The sequence below is a fragment of the Notechis scutatus genome, chromosome 3 (genome assembly GCF_049901735.1).
Source record: "Notechis scutatus isolate UNSWTSFEM ecotype Mainland chromosome 3, rNotScu1.2, whole genome shotgun sequence".
Taxonomy (NCBI): domain Eukaryota; kingdom Metazoa; phylum Chordata; class Lepidosauria; order Squamata; family Elapidae; genus Notechis; species Notechis scutatus.
The window spans coordinates 194,266,400-194,283,828 of record NC_142011.1 but is presented as its reverse complement, the minus strand read 5'-3'; the positions used below and the strand labels follow the sequence as shown (position 1 = coordinate 194,283,828).

General features: G+C 38.4%; 1 protein-coding gene across 2 annotated transcripts in view; it reads right to left on the bottom strand.

Annotated features, from left to right (window-relative positions):
* Positions 1 to 17,429, bottom strand: part of COL14A1 (collagen type XIV alpha 1 chain) — a 137,441-nt gene that overhangs the window by 59,306 nt on the left and 60,706 nt on the right. For both annotated transcript variants that reach the window (XM_087962145.1, XM_087962144.1), the window contains exons 19-30: positions 17,258 to 17,387; positions 17,017 to 17,139; positions 15,803 to 15,952; positions 14,359 to 14,475; positions 12,910 to 13,056; positions 12,314 to 12,388; positions 12,008 to 12,147; positions 11,286 to 11,409; positions 10,680 to 10,823; positions 9,400 to 9,564; positions 7,549 to 7,587; positions 6,610 to 6,748 (exon numbers count right to left, since the gene is read on the bottom strand). In XM_087962145.1, the coding sequence (XP_087818271.1) occupies positions 6,610 to 6,748; positions 7,549 to 7,587; positions 9,400 to 9,564; positions 10,680 to 10,823; positions 11,286 to 11,409; positions 12,008 to 12,147; positions 12,314 to 12,388; positions 12,910 to 13,056; positions 14,359 to 14,475; positions 15,803 to 15,952; positions 17,017 to 17,139; positions 17,258 to 17,387 (1,493 nt within the window). The remainder of the gene's footprint in view (positions 1 to 6,609; positions 6,749 to 7,548; positions 7,588 to 9,399; positions 9,565 to 10,679; positions 10,824 to 11,285; positions 11,410 to 12,007; positions 12,148 to 12,313; positions 12,389 to 12,909; positions 13,057 to 14,358; positions 14,476 to 15,802; positions 15,953 to 17,016; positions 17,140 to 17,257; positions 17,388 to 17,429) is intronic.

Here is a 17,429-nt window from a genome sequence, read left to right as displayed (position 1 = left end):
TTAAATTTTACAACCATATTCATTGTTTTAATACTAATTCTCTATCTTATCATATCTGTATACAAATTATTTCTATTACTATAACATTCCTCTTCTTAACGTATTCAATTTTATTAGCATATTTTTTGTATTTCACTGGCCTGATAATTATTTCTAGCCTTCATATTTTTTCTCTAGCCATTGATAAAATAATTCACATATTTGATAATATTCAGTTTGTTCCTTCTCTTTAATTGCAAGTGTAAATCTGTTCATTTCTGCACATTCTAATATTTTCCTTATCAGATTCTCTTCTGTCGGAATCTTTTCATTTTTCCAATTTTGTGCAAATACAGTTCTAGCTGTGGTTACTACATGGATAATTAAATATCTTATCTTTACTGTAAGTTTCTGGTATAATCCCCAACAAAAACATTTCAGGTTTTAAATCTATGTGTTGTTGTATCATCTTTTCCAACCACGTATGTATTTTTGTCCAATATCTTTTTGCTTCCTCACCACATATAATATAATTCTGGTGTCTGGTGACATTTCCAACATTTTGCTGATTTATCTTTCAACATCCTTGCCAACCTTGCCGGTGCAAAATGCTCCTAAATTCTAATGGTTTCTAGGAGACAGCTTTTGTACCACGAGAGACAATTTTATTTAACTGGGAAACGTAACTAAATGCTTATTATTTATATATTATTGACTTGATTTGTTCCAGTTGTACACAAGGGTTTGATTTGGAAAAATAACACGCAATATTCTTCCTCCACTCTTCCTTCCTCCACCCATGTTCCTCTAATGCCACGTTACAAATTTGCCTGCCCCTCCCCCTCACCCCAAGTTTTGCTTTCCTAATCTCTAAAATCTGCAAGAATCCACATACGAGCTGAATTAGCTTTATCTCTCCATTTCACAAAATGCTCTTTTTCCAGGCAATACTGTTTTCAGCATTCAGCCCTCATGCCAGATGATGAACCATTTTAACAAATAAGGAGGGATTTTTTAGCATAAATCTGGCCCCAGGAAAGATTAATCCTGGGAATATGCCAGTGAATGTGTAGGCAGCTTCTCATTAAGAGATGGTTACTGTAAATGTTTGAGAGTAAAAGAATCTGTTCATATTTTTTCTTGGAAAGCAAATTAAAATTTCAATCCAAAAATAATATGACAGTGAGATGTCTACCCAGGCATCTCTCCAAAACCAGCACAACTTGTAGACCTTTTTTCTTCTCCTTAAGAAATGAATAATTGATTAAAGGGAGAATGATGGATCGTCAAAGATTAAACAAGACCCAATATGGAAGGATGTCCTACTGTGCTGGTTTTGAGGTGTCTTCCATCTCTACAAAACTTTTCGCACGTGCACAATAAATTTAAAGCCTGGAGAAACTTAGAGCAATAACCCAAAGTGGATTTCATTCAGAGTCCCAAGGTGCTTTTTCTAAAGACAACTGGACTTTCTTTGTTTTTCTCTGAAGACGTTTTGCTTCTCATCCAAGAAGCTTCTTCAGAATTGAAAATGTTTTTTGGAGGAGAAGTGAAACATCTTCAAGGGATAAACAAAGAATATCCAGTTGCCTTTGGAAAAAGCACCCTTGGGACAACCATGACCTGGATGACAAAGAATCTCCACGGCCATTTAATTCAGAGCTGCAGATATAGGTAGTCTTCAACTTATGATTGGTTGCTCAGTGATCCATCAAAGTTACAATGAACCCACCAAACAATACTGACGTCCTGGATTTGAAGTTATAACAGCTGTTCCCCCTACAGTCATATGACAATATTTTGGGCATTCAATATGCAAATATGGCTGTTTGCAGTGCCCGATAGTCACGTCACTGTGATTTATGATATGTTCCCAAAAATCAACATTTACTTCCAGTTTCCAGCAAAAACCACTCAGTAACAAACAATAGGTTCATTCAATGACTGTGGCATTCATTTAATGACTGTCACAAAAAAGGTAGTAAAATTGGTCTGGTCACACGGAGAAAGCAATTATGTTGGGAAGAGTTAGTGGTAAAAGAAAACCATAACCTTCATGACTTATAATCAAAATTATGGGTTCAATTACAGCCATAATAGCAATAGACTTATATACTGCTTCACAATGCTTTATAGCCCTCTCTAAGCAGTTTACAGAGTCAGCATATTGCCCCCAACAACCTGGATCCTCATTTTACCAACCTCGGAAGGATGGAAGGCTGAGTCAACCTCGAGCCTGGTAAGATTCGAACTGCCAAATTGCTGGCAACCAGCAGTCAGCAGAAGTAGCCTGCAGTACTGCATTCTAACCACTGCGCCACCACGGTAAGTCAAGGACTACCTGTACCAGATATGAAACTAAACTGCTCAATATATACAACTTTCCAAATTTAAGGGGAAAGGAAGGCCATGCTGTTGGATTTGGTGATTTATCCATAAATCCCTTGACTTCTGCAGTGGTTTTATCGTTTGCCTTTGCACTCTGTGTCGTGTCCGGCGCAATGAAGGAGACTCGGGGACCAGTGACTCAGTTCAGCTCATTTATTAGTCCCGAGATCGGCTCGGGTTCCGAAGGGAAAAGCGGCGGCTTTTATTCTCTGGCCGCGGCGGCCGCGGCCAATGACACCACTTTGAATTTCCCGCAATTAGTTTCCACCAATCGCGGGGGATTCGCGGCGGGCCAATCAGTGTGGCTCGCTCGGCCAATGAGCTCGCCGTGCGTCTTGGCCAATCGCTGTGCGGGTCTACAAGAATGGTAATGACCGTACAGAACACTCTGCAATTTCACTGGAGAAAGCAATTAAGCTGGAAGAGTTAGCAGTAAAAGGAAAACAGGCTGCCAAAGCACACAATGATTGGACACCATCAAAGCTCACACCAGCCAGAGACTAGAACAGGGGTCTTCAAACTTGACAGCTTTAAGACTTGTGGACTTCAACTCCCAGAATCCCTCCTCCAATCACGTTAGCTCAGGAATTCTGGGAGTTGAAGTCCACAAGTCTTAAACTTGCCAAGTTTGAAGACCCTTGGACTAGAACAACTCAAAGAACTAATTCAAGATCGGAAGGTGTGGAGAGAACTGGCCCCTAGAGTCATAAGAGTTGACCTAGACCGAATGGATAACATCATCATTACTCTGCAATTACAGGGAAATAACAACTCTACAGCATTACCCAGTGCTGCCTAAATGCAGTGCAAATCTCTCCTATTCTTATCCAAACTAAGGGTGCAAGATACGTATAGTAGCAGAACTTCTTCTGGGTCCCGTTGCATATTCCACGAGTGGGGATTTGCAATGGTGAAATAGCTCAACATCCACCTTCATTCCAGATAAAATAGCTTTATTGGAAAGCAATAAAATTGAATCACAAGGTCTAGTTTCTGGCTTTTACACAGAGAAGGCTTTGTACAACTGCTAGATAAGTAATGGCCACTTCCTAGTGCTTTCAAAATAAACCACCTACTAGAGCTTAATGTACAATTAAATGTTGATACTCAACAGATCTAGGTAGTTATTCAACTACAGTCAAACAATTATGACTTGGCTTTGAAGTTTAAATTAGAAATTTTCTGGTGAAGACAAGCCTATCAAGTTCCAATTTCAGTCTGGATCCTTGCCAGAAATCTATCTATCTACTACAGCTGAAACTTCAGCCTTAGTTCTCTCTGGAGCTTCTCTACAGATGAGATGAAGGCCACCCCCTTAGGTTTCTCTTGTCTTAAGTAGCCACATTAAATGGTGCCCCTCCCTGTGATTTTAGGCCAGCTACTTCTTAGTGATTGTCTCAGCTTCAACCTCCAGCAACATTAGATATTTAATCCAGTGTTTCTCAATTTTGGCAACTTTAAGATATGTGGACTTCAATTCCCAGAATTCCCCAGCCAGCAGTGTCCATGCATTTTAAAGCATGATGGCTGGGGAATTCTGGGAGGTGAAGTCCACCCATCTTAAAACAGATTGGCTAGAGAATTCTGGGAATTGAAGTCCACCCATCTTAAAGCATGCTGGGTCAGGAATTTTGGATGTTGAAGTCCACCAATCTTAAAACAGATTGGCTAGGGAATTTTGGGAATTGAAGCCCACCCATCTTAAAGCATGCTGGGTCAGGAATTCTGGATGTTGAAGTCCACCCATCTTAAAACAGATTGGCTAGGGAATTTTGGGAATTGAAGCCCACCCATCTTAAAGCATGCTGGGTCAGGAATTCTGGATGTTGAAGTCCACCCATCTTAAAACAGATTGGCTAGGGAATTTTGGGAATTGAAGCCCACCCATCTTAAAGCATGCTGGGTTAGGAATTCTGGAGGGTAAAGTCCATTCATCTTAAAGCGTGCTGGCTGGAGAATTCTGGGAAGTGAAGTCCACCCATCTTAAAGTTGCCAAGGTTCCAAAACACTGATCTAGTCCATCTATGTTGGAACTACATAGTGGATAAGAAATTGTCAATTTGTTGCCTTATATGGAATTAACACAGTGAGGGTGATAAGAATGAAGTACTGGACTCCAGACATGTCACTAGAAGGCAAAATCACAAAACTGCATCTCACTTACTTTGACCATGTCCTGCGGGGGAATTCACTGGAGAAAGGAATTATGTTTGGAAGAGTTAACAGCAAAAGGAAACAGGCAGCCAAAGAACACGATGGCTGGACACCATCAAAGTTGACACCAGCCGAGGCATAGAAAAACTCAAAGAACTAGTGCAAGATTGGAAGATGTGGAGAGACCTGGCTCGTAGACTCAACCAAACGGATAACATCATCATCAACAACAACTTACAAGCTTAAGATTTGATCATTTCTGAAAGAACATATATCATATTACTCCTTGGCTCCAAAACTATGCATACAGTATGATTGGTTGCTTAGCAAATGTTTGAAAATATAAGTTTCTCCCCAAAAGATACTTATGACTCAGTTCTGAAGTTCTGATGGCTGCTCCTCCCCTGTAGTCATGTAACCATATTTTCAATGCTTGACAACCAGCCCGCATTTACAGTTGTGTGACCACAATTCACTTTTTTTTTTGCTGAAAACCTGTATTTACTTCCGGATTTTTGGCAAAATGCTCTGTAGCAAACAATGGGTTTGCCTAACAACCATAGCACTCACTTAACAACAGATACAACAAAAGGTCATAAAATCAGTTGTCAATTATATGACTTTATGACCGTCACAACTTACAACTCTAATTGGCAATCTCCATTATGTTTGTAGATTGGGTTCCATCTGTGTATGCAGCTTATACACATAGTATTCATATACAATGGATTTAAACCCTTCACTGGTGTTCTCAGTTAACTGCTATTTCTTGTTTAATCTGAATAGGAAAAACTATGGAGAGTTTAAATTGGCTTATGTCTTGAACATGCTCACTTCTAACCACGTTTTGTTTTGTTTTTGTCCAGACTGATTTACACTCATTCAGATGAAATGAGTGGTACCTCAGTCCTCCTCGGTAATTTGTTCCGGAAGATGTGTAAATACTAAAACCGACAGGTACCGAGAAAAACCACATGATTTACTACGTGACCTGCTATTTTGGCCTGAAGAAATAGCAAGTCACGAAGCAGCCGGTACCAGCAAGTTCTTCCTTGCACATCGACTACCAGGAAAAAGACAAAATTTCTGCTTCAAAACACATTGAATATCAAATTTGATGAGTTTTGAAGCAGTCAACTGACGAGTATGATGACTGTACTGGGGTGATACTGAAGGTTGAAGCAAATGTTTCTGATTGCCTTCTAGAAGTCACAGTAGAAGAGAAGTAAGAGACATCTGGACTACAGATGTAACACTAAACTTTGATTTAGTGCTGTATCTCATTGCAACTACTGACTCAACTTTGCAAATTAAGCTGAGAGGCATCCATCAGATTTCTGCTTGGAATTCTTTCAAGACAAATTAGTGAGAAATCTTTCAGGAAAGAAGGAAATGTCTGGGGGAGAATTTCCAGATGCTGTTTCTTTCCCCCCCATTATCCTTTTCCCTAGGCAATACTTCTTTATCAGGGAAACTTTTAAGCCAAAAGCTTTTTTTGCTTGTTGTTTTAGTTGTTTTTTTAAAATGCAAAACAATTGTCATCATGTACAAAAATTGCAAGATAGTTTTGTTACTTGATACAATTTTAGCGATATGCGCAATGTAATCTGTGCGCAAGGCTGCGTGCAAAAAACACATGCACATGCCCACATATTCATATTCTGTCTTTGCATATATGTAATTGCACAGAGGTCCCTCTGAGCAAGGTGGATGGTTTCTAAATTAAATAAAATTAAATAAATAAATCACCGTAACTTCAAAATAATCGAACTCCCATTCCTAGATGCAAAAATTACATTGATATTACATTGTTAGATTGCATAAGTTCTTTTTTTTTAATAGTTGCCTACAACTATAATATTACAGATTGTCCCTAACGTCTGATCATAAATTCTTGTGCAAGGCTCTTCAAACTTGGCAACTTTAAGATTTGTGAACTTCCATGCTGGCTAAAGAATTCTGAGAGCTGAAGTCCACCAGTTGCCACATTGGGAGATCCCTGTTCTTGGATATAAACCTTCTGTGCTTGAACTTGATGGATTATCCTGATTCTTTGCGCCTGACAATAGCTTTATCTTCAGTACGTACTTGGTTGGCTGAGAGACCAAAGCATCCTTATGCAGTCCATAACAGTGGTAGGCATTAAACGTTCCAGGTTCCATAGACACTCCTTCCACAGATGCAAACTCTTTGTCAACCAAGCCAAACATCTCCATCATTTTAAATCCTGGAAACCAAAACAGAGGGATATGTGTGTCATTTCTATTTCTTAATCAGAATGGGAAGTTAAATATGAGTTATGTAATGAAGAGTTTAGCAACTCAGGCACTGCAAATTCTTACAATTTCTGACAATTACTTGATAATTGCACAACTAACAAAACATGGCCGTATGCTTTCAATTTCCATTGTATAGGAAGTAGAAGCTAATTAAGGAAAGACGGTACAGGTATTCCTACATTTACAGCCAGTTGTTTAGTGACCATTCAAAATTACAATGGCACTGAAAAAAGTGACTTATGACCATTTTTCACACTTACAACCATTGCAGTATCCCCATGGTTACCTGATCAAAATTCAAACATTTGGCAATTGGCATGTATTTATAATCTTTGCAAAATCCCAGAGTCCACGTTAATTTTGCTTAAATGCTTCTTCTTTCTTTCAACACTGGCCTCCAAATATTTCCTTACCCCGTTTATGGTGCAGTGAAGGCACCATGTAGAATGTATTATTATTATTAATTATTTACATGTGTTATAGCCATTCCAGTGGACTCTGGGTGGCTTACAAAATCCAAAAACAGTAAAACAGTTAAAAGCATGCAACACACTCCAGGACAAAACAACTAACACAATAATAAAAACCACTCAAATATCTCATAATTAACATGGAATATTAGATGAATCCCTCTCCATAGCTAACATCTCTAAGCTGTAACTATTGCAAAGAAATAAACTATGTACATATTACATTATTCACTCATTACTTGTCACATGAAAAATGTATTTGTTTAATAACAACATACCTGCTAAACTATTGCCATCTTTATACACCAATGGACAAGCTGTAAAAAGGAAGAAAACAAATTATCTCTCAGAAGAAATATTCATAATGCCAAATGTATTAAATTTTTATGAAAAACTGCATCAACACCAAGAAATCAAAACATGACAAAGCTTCAGAATGTGGCCTGTAAACACAGCATTTTTAAGTGTCAGAAATCAATCAAGCATTCCTTTTGCCATGTTTCTCGCACTATAGTATTTCCTATAAACTTTAGAAAGATCTTGGGGCTATTGATTCTTTACTTACTGAAATAAACACAGCAATGTTGTCTTTGTTGTGATCAATGGAATTTCTCCATCTATTTTGAAAATCCAGTCCACATTTGGAAAGCTTCACAAACAAAGCCATCACTGCTGTGTGGCTGCAGTTTGAGGGGAAGCAGATGTTTGAAAACTAGCAGACATGTCTTTATTTTGTACAGTTGAGACAGACAAACAATCACTGCATTGTTACTCCCTTTGGCATTCAATAGCTCATGATGACACTGCTATATGAATTGTAGCCATTACAAGTTAGTCCTCCACTTACAACTGTAATGGAACCCAGAATTTCCATTATAAATTGTGAGGGTCATAAGTTGAGATACTCATGTAACCAAATTTGATTTTATGGCTTTTTTTGTGGCAGCCATTAAGTGAACATTGGTCACTAAATGAGCATGGCAATCATTAAGTGAACAAATGGTGGTTGAGCAAATCAGTATTCCTTTGGGCATTTTTGCTGGAAACTGGCTTTAAAAGGCTGGAAACCAGGAAAATATGTCATAAATCTTGGTCATACAACCACAGAATGCTGCAAATGGCCATAAAGATAATCCAGTTGCCAAGGGCCCCAACTGAATCTATCTGACCACCGGTGTTTGTGCAGTCATCAGAAGTCTGGAATTGGATTATAAGTAGCTTTTGGGGGGGAGGGGGTTCATATCTTCAAACAGTTTCTAAGTGACTGATCGTGAATCAAGGACTATCTATATTATATTGGATACTTTATTACTGCAATATATGGTAGAAACAGAAGAGTGAATGCTGGGTATTAAGTAGTGTACAGACATGACAAATACAAACACGGTTTGTTATTATATTATAACCAAAATAATAAAGCTAATATTACATACATACCCACACCAAAATGAATCAGGATGCCTTCGTTACATTTGCTTTTTTCTAAAATTGCTCAGTTTTTAAAATTATTCTCTTTTTTACTTACAAATTGACCATCATCATTGTCAAACGTATTCCAGGCAATTCTGTCCTCCTAAGTCTTTTTAAGGGCATTTATTTTTATTTATTTTTATTTTATTTATTTATTTGTCAAAAGCTTACAATATAACAAAAACAAGAATAAACTTAAGTTTAAATACAAGAAATAGGAACTAATAATTGGGGACAATAGGACAGGGATGGTAGGCACGATTGTGTGCTTATGCACACCCCTCTATGGGTTTCATCTTACCATAGATAGAAGTAGTCTATCCAACTTGGAGAAGTAGTTTTTAAATGATGGGACCAGTGTTTTTCTATATGTTGTATGTTCTTAATTGACTTAATTATAGTAGTACATTTGAAATTGTTATTAGCTATTTTGAGCACCATCCAAATTGCCTATAAATGCAACACACTCTTCTCTAATGCCACCATTAAGTGCACACTTATCTGGGAGAAAACATTAAACTTAATGGGACTGACTTCTAAGTAAACACGAAGAGAAACAGGATGCTGTACACCATCATTCTGAAGATCAAGTTAGCAAAACGCATTTTTAAAAATATTTGGGGCAATAGGCAGGAAGAAGTAAAGAAACAACTGCTAACTTGCGGAGGCTGTTTCACAGACAAAAGTGATCAGTTCATCTTCAATCTTCTTGAAGGCATCAAAGTCATCCACAAAGAACACATGTCTGTCGCTCGGCTTGCTGCCAATGTTAACCAGTTCTGCATAATCAGCATCTGCTACTCCAATGGCAAATATACTGAACCCTGGGGAAGGAAGGAAGGAAGGAAGGAAGGAAGGAAGGAAGGAAGGAAGGAAGGAAGGAAGGAGGGAGGGAAGGAGGGAGGGAGGGAGGGAGGGAGGGAGGGAGGGAGGGAGGGAGGAGGGGAAGGAAGGAAGGAAGGAAGGAGGGAGGGAGGGAGGGAGGGAGGGAGGGAGGGAGGGAGGGAGGGAGGAAGGAAGAAGGAAACATTTCTGGGATCAGTCAATTGGTAAATATATAAATAAAAGTTGAATATATTTTTATTAATCTAGTTGAGGCTTCCTCAGCCTATCTCTTCCAAATGTGTTAAGACTAGATAATTCCTCTAAGACATAGGTGTCCAATCTTGGCAATTTTAAGACTTGTGGACTTCAACCCCCCCAGAATTCCCCAGCCAACCCTAGACATCCCTGATCTCAGAGAATGATGTGTATTTATAGCTCAATACATACAGAGGGAAGATTGGAGAAGATTGTTCTAGCTACTTCTTGAGCCAAACGTAGTTTTCTCCAAGGACCAGAACAGGACATAAATAACCTCCTTGCTCTTATCAACACCATCTGTTTATTCTTTCTGCATATTCAGAAAAGGATTGGTTTTGGCATCCTATTTCCTTTGGCTGGCCAAATTTATTTTAGGAACAGAAATGACCCATGCCTGAGTCAAATGGATAAAGAAGCATATTTCCCTTATTCTCTCAATAACACATGATCTAACACTAATATTTGCCCTGCCAGCATACCACTGTTGTAAAGTGGAGTATTTTAGGAGTGAAATTACAGGAGTTATAGCCCCAACTAAACTTGGGTCCACCAGGTTGAAGAATGCGATTGTAAACACTAATTTGGAAGCTAATTCTCAGGAAGGCTTGCTTCTAAGAAACATGCCATAGATGTGTGGCATGTAAGTGTCCAATTAGCTAACAGATATGCAAAAAATTGGGGATCACATATATATTACACCATTATTTGCTCAATCATGATTTATTGAATAAACTATAACTGGCTAAGTTCACAAAATACGTTAACAGAGTAATCTATTTATTTACCATGGAAGGCCAGGCACATTTGTATCAAACTGATGACATTGTGAAGGTTTTCTAAGAAAATGAATTCTTACCATCTAGTTGCATCTCTCTGGAAACTTGGTTCACATCATCTTGAGATCGTCCATCTGTGATCACTACTAAAACTTTTGGGATCCCCTTCCTGGTCCCAGACTCCAAAGTAAATAAGATCTGCTGTGCGTGTTTAATTGCTCTGCCTGGGAAGGAAGGAAGGAAGGAAGGAAGGAAGGAAGGAAGGAAGGAAGGAAGGAAGGAAGGAAGGAAGGAAGGAAGGAAGGAAGGAAAGAAGGAAGGAAGGAAGGAAGGAAGGAAGGAAAGGAAGGAAGGAAGGAAGGAAGGAAGGAAGGAAGGAAGGAAGGAAGGAAGGAAGGAAGGAAGGAAGGAAGGAAGGAAGGAAGGAAGGAAGGAAGGAAGGAAGGAAGGAAAGAAGGAAAGAAGAAGGAAGGAAGGAAGGAAGGAAGGAAGGAAGGAAGGAAGGAAGGAAGGAAGGAAGGAAGGAAGGAAGGAAGGAAGGAAGGAAGGAAGGAAGGAAGGAAGGAAGGAAGGAAAAATTATCATGTAATGTTAAACCACTATTGGTTGTCTAAGAAAAGTTTTAATGAACTCAACTTTGTAAACTCAATCTCTTCTCCTACAACTCTTCCAGCCATTCAACCCACCTGTTTTGGTGTTTCCCCCTTTGTAGGCAATGTGCTGAATGGCATCTAGTAGAGTTTCTTTGCTTCTGTAGGCATTCAATTTAAATTCTGTCCTTGTATCATCACTGAACTGGCCTATTGCCACCTGAATAAGAAAGATGCCTTAATAATCATTTTTGTACATAGTTTTAGCAAGAGGACTTTACTTTCTTTTTTTAAAAAACCCAGCCTATAAGTCAGATATGGGAAGGAGCATGAAACAAGAAGGGTATTTCAGAAGAAGAGGGCTGGTTATCAAACTAAAGAAAGTATGAAAATTTTTCCTCTCTCTCAAAACATTAGGGTCATGCAAATAATTTGGTGGAGATTTAGAACAGACAAAAGGATACTTTTTCAACTAGATCTCCAAACTTGGCAACTTTAACACTTGTGGACTTCAACTCCAATAATTCCCATGGCTAGCTGAGGAATTCTGGGAGCTGAAATTCACAAGTATTAAAACTGTCAAGTTTGGAGACCCCTCATCTAGATCTTGATTAACCCTGATGAAAAAATAGAGTTTGAAAACTATGGAGAAAGAGTCTTTGGATTGTGTTGGATCAGGAATGTGAACCCCTCCCCTTAATTCTTTTGGTACCCCAACCACAGTTTACTCAAGGTGACTATAATTTGATACAACTGAAGACATTTCATATACAACTTCAAAATGTTCATATACTCAATGAATCTTCTCTCTTGCTCACCTGAGTTCCATCAGGACCAATCTTGTCAAGAGCACCAACAGTGCTATATAGAAAGCCAATTATTTTGTTGAAATTTGCATCTCCAATACTCCAAGATCCATCCACCAAAAAAACCAGGTCAGCCTTTGCAGCTTTGCAAACTACAAAAATACACAAAGTACTTTGAAATAAAAAAAGAAAAAGAAACACCAATTCACTGATCAAGTTCCAGTTCCAATTGTGGTCGAAATTCAAGGACTACCATACTATGGTTAAATAATATTTTTTTAAAAAAAACTTTTAGTATTCTCTTTGCAGAAAGATTACCTTCCTTTGCTGGAGGAATTGTAGGCTGTGGAGTGGTGGTTGAAGGAGTTGGTGGTGGCTCAGTTGGGTAGGGCACTGAAAATGGAGAAAAGAAAAATTAGAAACAATGATGAAGCAATGGTAGTTGATATACTGTATGTGCCTTACTGAGATGTTTGGAGATCAAGAATAAAGTTTGAAAAAAAACCATTGTCCTAAGCACAGCTACCAAGATCCCACTTATAAAGATCTGAAGTCCTTCCTCAAGTTCAAAATCCCCAGGTAATGGAGCTAATATATAGTCTATTGACCAATCAGATGCAGAAAAATAGATTTCCACTAATGATACCAGACCTGACCATACCACCTGCTAATCACAAGTGTTTCCTTCAATGTTTGAACAAGAATCTGAAATGTGACTCCTAAAAATTCAAACTAACATAGATATTAATCTTATTTCATGAAGCTCCTAATTCTAAAGTCTCTGATGCTATGTATATCAAAATAAACTATAGGAAAAAAATCAGAAAATTAGATAGGAAGATGGAATCTCTGTTTACTTCTGACATCTCATACATGAACATTCATCAACATTATATAAGAAACAATCCACTTACGTGTTGCCTCTATTATACTGATGGCAGGCCCTTCTAATTCTTGAATTTGTGAATAAATGCTGATATTGTATTTTGTGTCAGGATAGAGTTGAAAGAAACAATGCCTAGATGCCCCCCAACCTAATGGTTCTTCTTCAATTGCCCCATCTGAAAATAGAGAACATTAAACGATCAGGACTTTATTGTCATTTTCTAAAATACACAGCAGAGTAAAGAACAACACCCTAAACACAAGTATATTTTGAACTGTGATTTCCTACAGGGAGGAGGACTATGTATATGAACATGAATTATTCTTGTTTCTGATATTTCTTCATGAATACACAACTCTAACCTACTATTGTCAGCCTTTTAGTAGTCCATATGAAGAAACAGAATCTTGCAAGGCTGAGTATGTTTTTCTCTTCTCCTATCCCAGTGAATCAAAGAGAAGTTAGCCTGATTCTCTCCTAAACACTATCTGGTTTTCCACGGCTTAAGGAATGCTTCATCCCTCTTTGCTTGTACAATAGTCCTTGCCTATTTTCTTCAAGATCATCTCCCTGATGCTTTACAACTAAAGTAAGTTACTTCAGACTGTTGTGACAGGTGAGCATGTTTGGGATTTTAAAAGTAAACAGTGAGCATGTAAAATGGTGGCCATGGTGGCTTGCCATTTTACAAAATGGCTGCTACAATAGGCATGAAAATCGAATAGCCTTATAAACCACCTAGCATTGGTCATCGTCATTTTTATGTTTGAAAAACACCAACTTCTCACATATTCACTTTTAATTAAAAGAAGAAGGACTCTATTTAGCAAGACTACTAAGCTCCAAAGGAGATGTCCTCAGGTACATTTGGGTCTCATGATAGAAATGTCAGACTTCTGCCACACTGAAGACTTCAGATTGCTACCAGAATAGATTATTTAGTCTTTTAAGAGGGCAGTTTCAATAGTTCAGAGCTTTTAATCACATAACTCTTGCCTTTCAGATAAGGGGAGACTCTTACCTGAATGTCTTCTCATGTCGAATAGGGAGTGTTTTGCCGGTTTCAGGTGTGGCTCAGTGTAAATAAAGACAGAGTCCAAGTATTTGCCTCAATGAGCTTTATGTGTTTATTCAGCTGAATAAAGATGGACCCCTTCATAGTAAGAGGGAACACTGAACCCACTTCGACACTCATATTTATATGTTTCCTATATTGTTCACTCCTTCACCCAGAAAGACTGGCACACACACACAAGCAAACGGGCACACTCTACATAAGATAAAGAAGTACAGAAATAGCCACCCTTGGAGGTCCTTCAAGGATATTTATTGTCACCTCAGGGACACTGGGTGCTTCCTGAGGGACTTTTCATGACCTTGAAGGCCTGCAGAGGCAATGGTGACATCGACAATTAGATTCCTGGTCAACAGGAGCACCTTAATAGTTGAGCGACATATGCATAATATATTGACTTACCAGTAAGAGATTCTATTACAATTCTGTAAGCAGTTGCGTGTCTGTGGGGCTGCCATTGGGCACATAAGCTTGTCATTCGGGTTTGATAAGCTCCTAAGTTTGTCACACCCAAATACACTGCAACGAAAAATACAAATGCAATATTATTCGTGCTTTTTTATCAATTCCATCAGACAGGAAAAAGGCTTATTTTGTCATGATTTGGATATCAGAGGAACCATAGTTCTTGCTTCGTGGAATTCCTCTTATAAGCAAGAGGTGAACTTGTAATTGTTAGATCGGGGAAAAGAGACTCGAGACCAGTGTGACTTTCAGCTCATTTATTTAGTTCCTAAAATCTGTTCTAACTGTGGAGCCGCGGCAGCCTCTTTTATGACGGCTGCTCGCGGCTAGCGGCCAATGATGGCTCCTTGAATCTCCCACCGTCCAGACGGACCAATCGTAAGGTAATAAATACAGTCCAATCAGAATAGGGTAAACGGGCCAATCAGCAAGCTGTATTGGTGGACCAATCAGATTTCAGGATTATGAGTATGTTAATATAGAACACCAATGTTATGCCAAAATCTGCCTTGCAGATTCTGAAATGTTTTCCACCTCTGGAGTAGAAGAAGGTTTTGTCCTTCTATCACATTGCATCAATGATGCATTGAACAAAGCTGATAGTTGGAGATAGTGTTGGGGTTTCATATTACAGATCTTTTCATCATTCCAAAGACTCCCTTGCTGTCCACACCTCCTGGTCTGAAAGAATCTGCAGGAGAAGTGACCTCATTTTTAAATTGTGAGAAACCTGAAACACTGTGGACTACTGTACCCTAACACTTCTTGGTCACCTGGTCACGCAAACATCAGACTCAAGTTATGAGAATTTCATGAACATTTTATTTTCCCCTGAAATACATGAGAAGAACATACTCTTTTTCATCAGACTGCAGAAATAAAATTTCACCCTAACACCAATAATGAGAAACAGGAGACATGACAAGGGGAAGTTGAGGCATAACATCTGAAGGGCTTCAAAGGTTTTAGAGAAAGGAACCTCAGAATCATACGTTGGTCTCATTACTCTTCTCTTTATAGATCGCGGATTCCTTGCTGATCACAATTTAGACAATTTTGCACAACATGCTTAACCAGGAAAGTTAGGAAAAGGGAGATAACATTTACCAGGTTTCAAATATCCATATTGGTACAAGTTTTCCAAACTATTCCAAAGAATGGAACTGACCACTTCTTAGAAATCAAAAAGAGGTGCATTAAAATGGATCTGATTTTTAAAAGGTGATCTTCCACTTTCTGTTCCAAATGAAAAATATCCAAGAGAGACCCTCATTATTTGTGTCATACCCAGATTATGACTCCTTACTAAAACAAATGCTAAAGTAATCAGTGAAATATAATCCGTGGGGGGGGGGGGGGTAAAAAAAGCCAAGTTTCTTACGTGTTTTGGCAACACTTGCTAAGGCTTCACTAAATCCTGTAGGGTAAGAAGCAAATACTTTAACATTATACTCTGTTCCACTAAGCAAATTCAAGATAAGGATGGTGTTGACGTCATCACCCACAAAGGTTTCAAGTGCTGGTCCAGGAACTGGAAGAAACAAGAGAGGGATCTGATGAACATGGTTTATTTTTCCCCCACAGCACTGCGTTTAGGTTAACGATTCTGGGAAGTTCCATTATTACTTTCTGATTCACTAAAGTGATCCTTAATTTGAAAGCAAGAATACCTAGCAAGAGGCCTATTATAATGACACAATAAATAAATCTGATAAATAAATTATTTATCTATTTATTTAATATTTATTGTGTTTTTATCCTGCCTTTATTGCTATATAAATAACTCACAGCAGTGAACTCACACAATTATCTTTCCTTCCGCTATTTTTCCACAACAACAACCCTGTGAGGTGGGTTGGGCGGAGAGAAAATGACTGGCCCAAGATCACCCAGCTGGCTTCCATGCCCAAGGCAGGACTAAACTCGCAGTCTCCCGGTAATCGGCCCAAAGTTATCCAGCTGGCTTTATGCCTAAAACAGAACTAGGACTCACAGTCTCCTGGTGGTTGGCCTAAAGTCCCTCAGCCAGCTTTCATGCTTAAGGCAGTACTAGAACTCACAGTTCTCCTGGTTTCTAGGCCAGCATTTAACCATTACAACGAACTGGGTCTTTCATGTTTATTCACAAATCATTTGTTTGTTTTACAGGCTCTAATCTCTGAAGTTCAGGAAAAAAGAAAAATATTTGTTAAATATTTCTTTGTTTAGGAGAGATGTGAAAAGCTGGCTCTTCTCCCCAGCTTTTGCTGAGGGTGAGGGAGACCCCTTGCTCCATCATGCTTGAGAGTTTTTGTGTTTTATTTATTTTATTGTAATTTCTTGGATTGATGTGAGTTGCCAGAATCATTGAGAATTGGGCAGCATATAAGTTTAATAAATTATTATTTTCGTTTTTGATTGTTTTTCTACACCCTCAAAAATCCCCTATTCCAGCAGCTTTTTCCTCCATTACAAGAAGAAAATTTATCTTGTATCTTATCTGTGTACAGAAGAATAATTTGGTGAGAATTGGGAAGGAACATTATTTACACAAAGTATAACTGAGATACATAAATGCATAAATAAAGCAGGCAGGCAAATATTTGAAGCACTCACTATTCACAGGTTTATATACAATCCTATACCCCATCGTGGGAGATCGAGGCGCATCCCAGCTAATCCTTAATCGATTATACCATTCATCAGAGACTTTCAGATTTTGTGGAGGAGAAAGAGGCACTAAGGGGAGAAAAAGCACATTATAAGTTATATTTTTTTTCTCAAAACATCTCAGAGAAACAGCTTAATTAAATACAAGCACTTGCTTATATTTGAGCCTTCACAACTTTGTACTCACAAGTTTTTCCTGGAGCTGACAAACTGACTCCTTCTCCATCAGCATAGATTGGGGTGACCATAATTTTGTATTCAGTATCTGAGAGCAAAGGTTGAAGAAGCAAATTGTTTTGTCTCGCAGGGACTGTAACCTGGAGGGAAGAAATATTTAAAAACAAATATTACAACTGTAT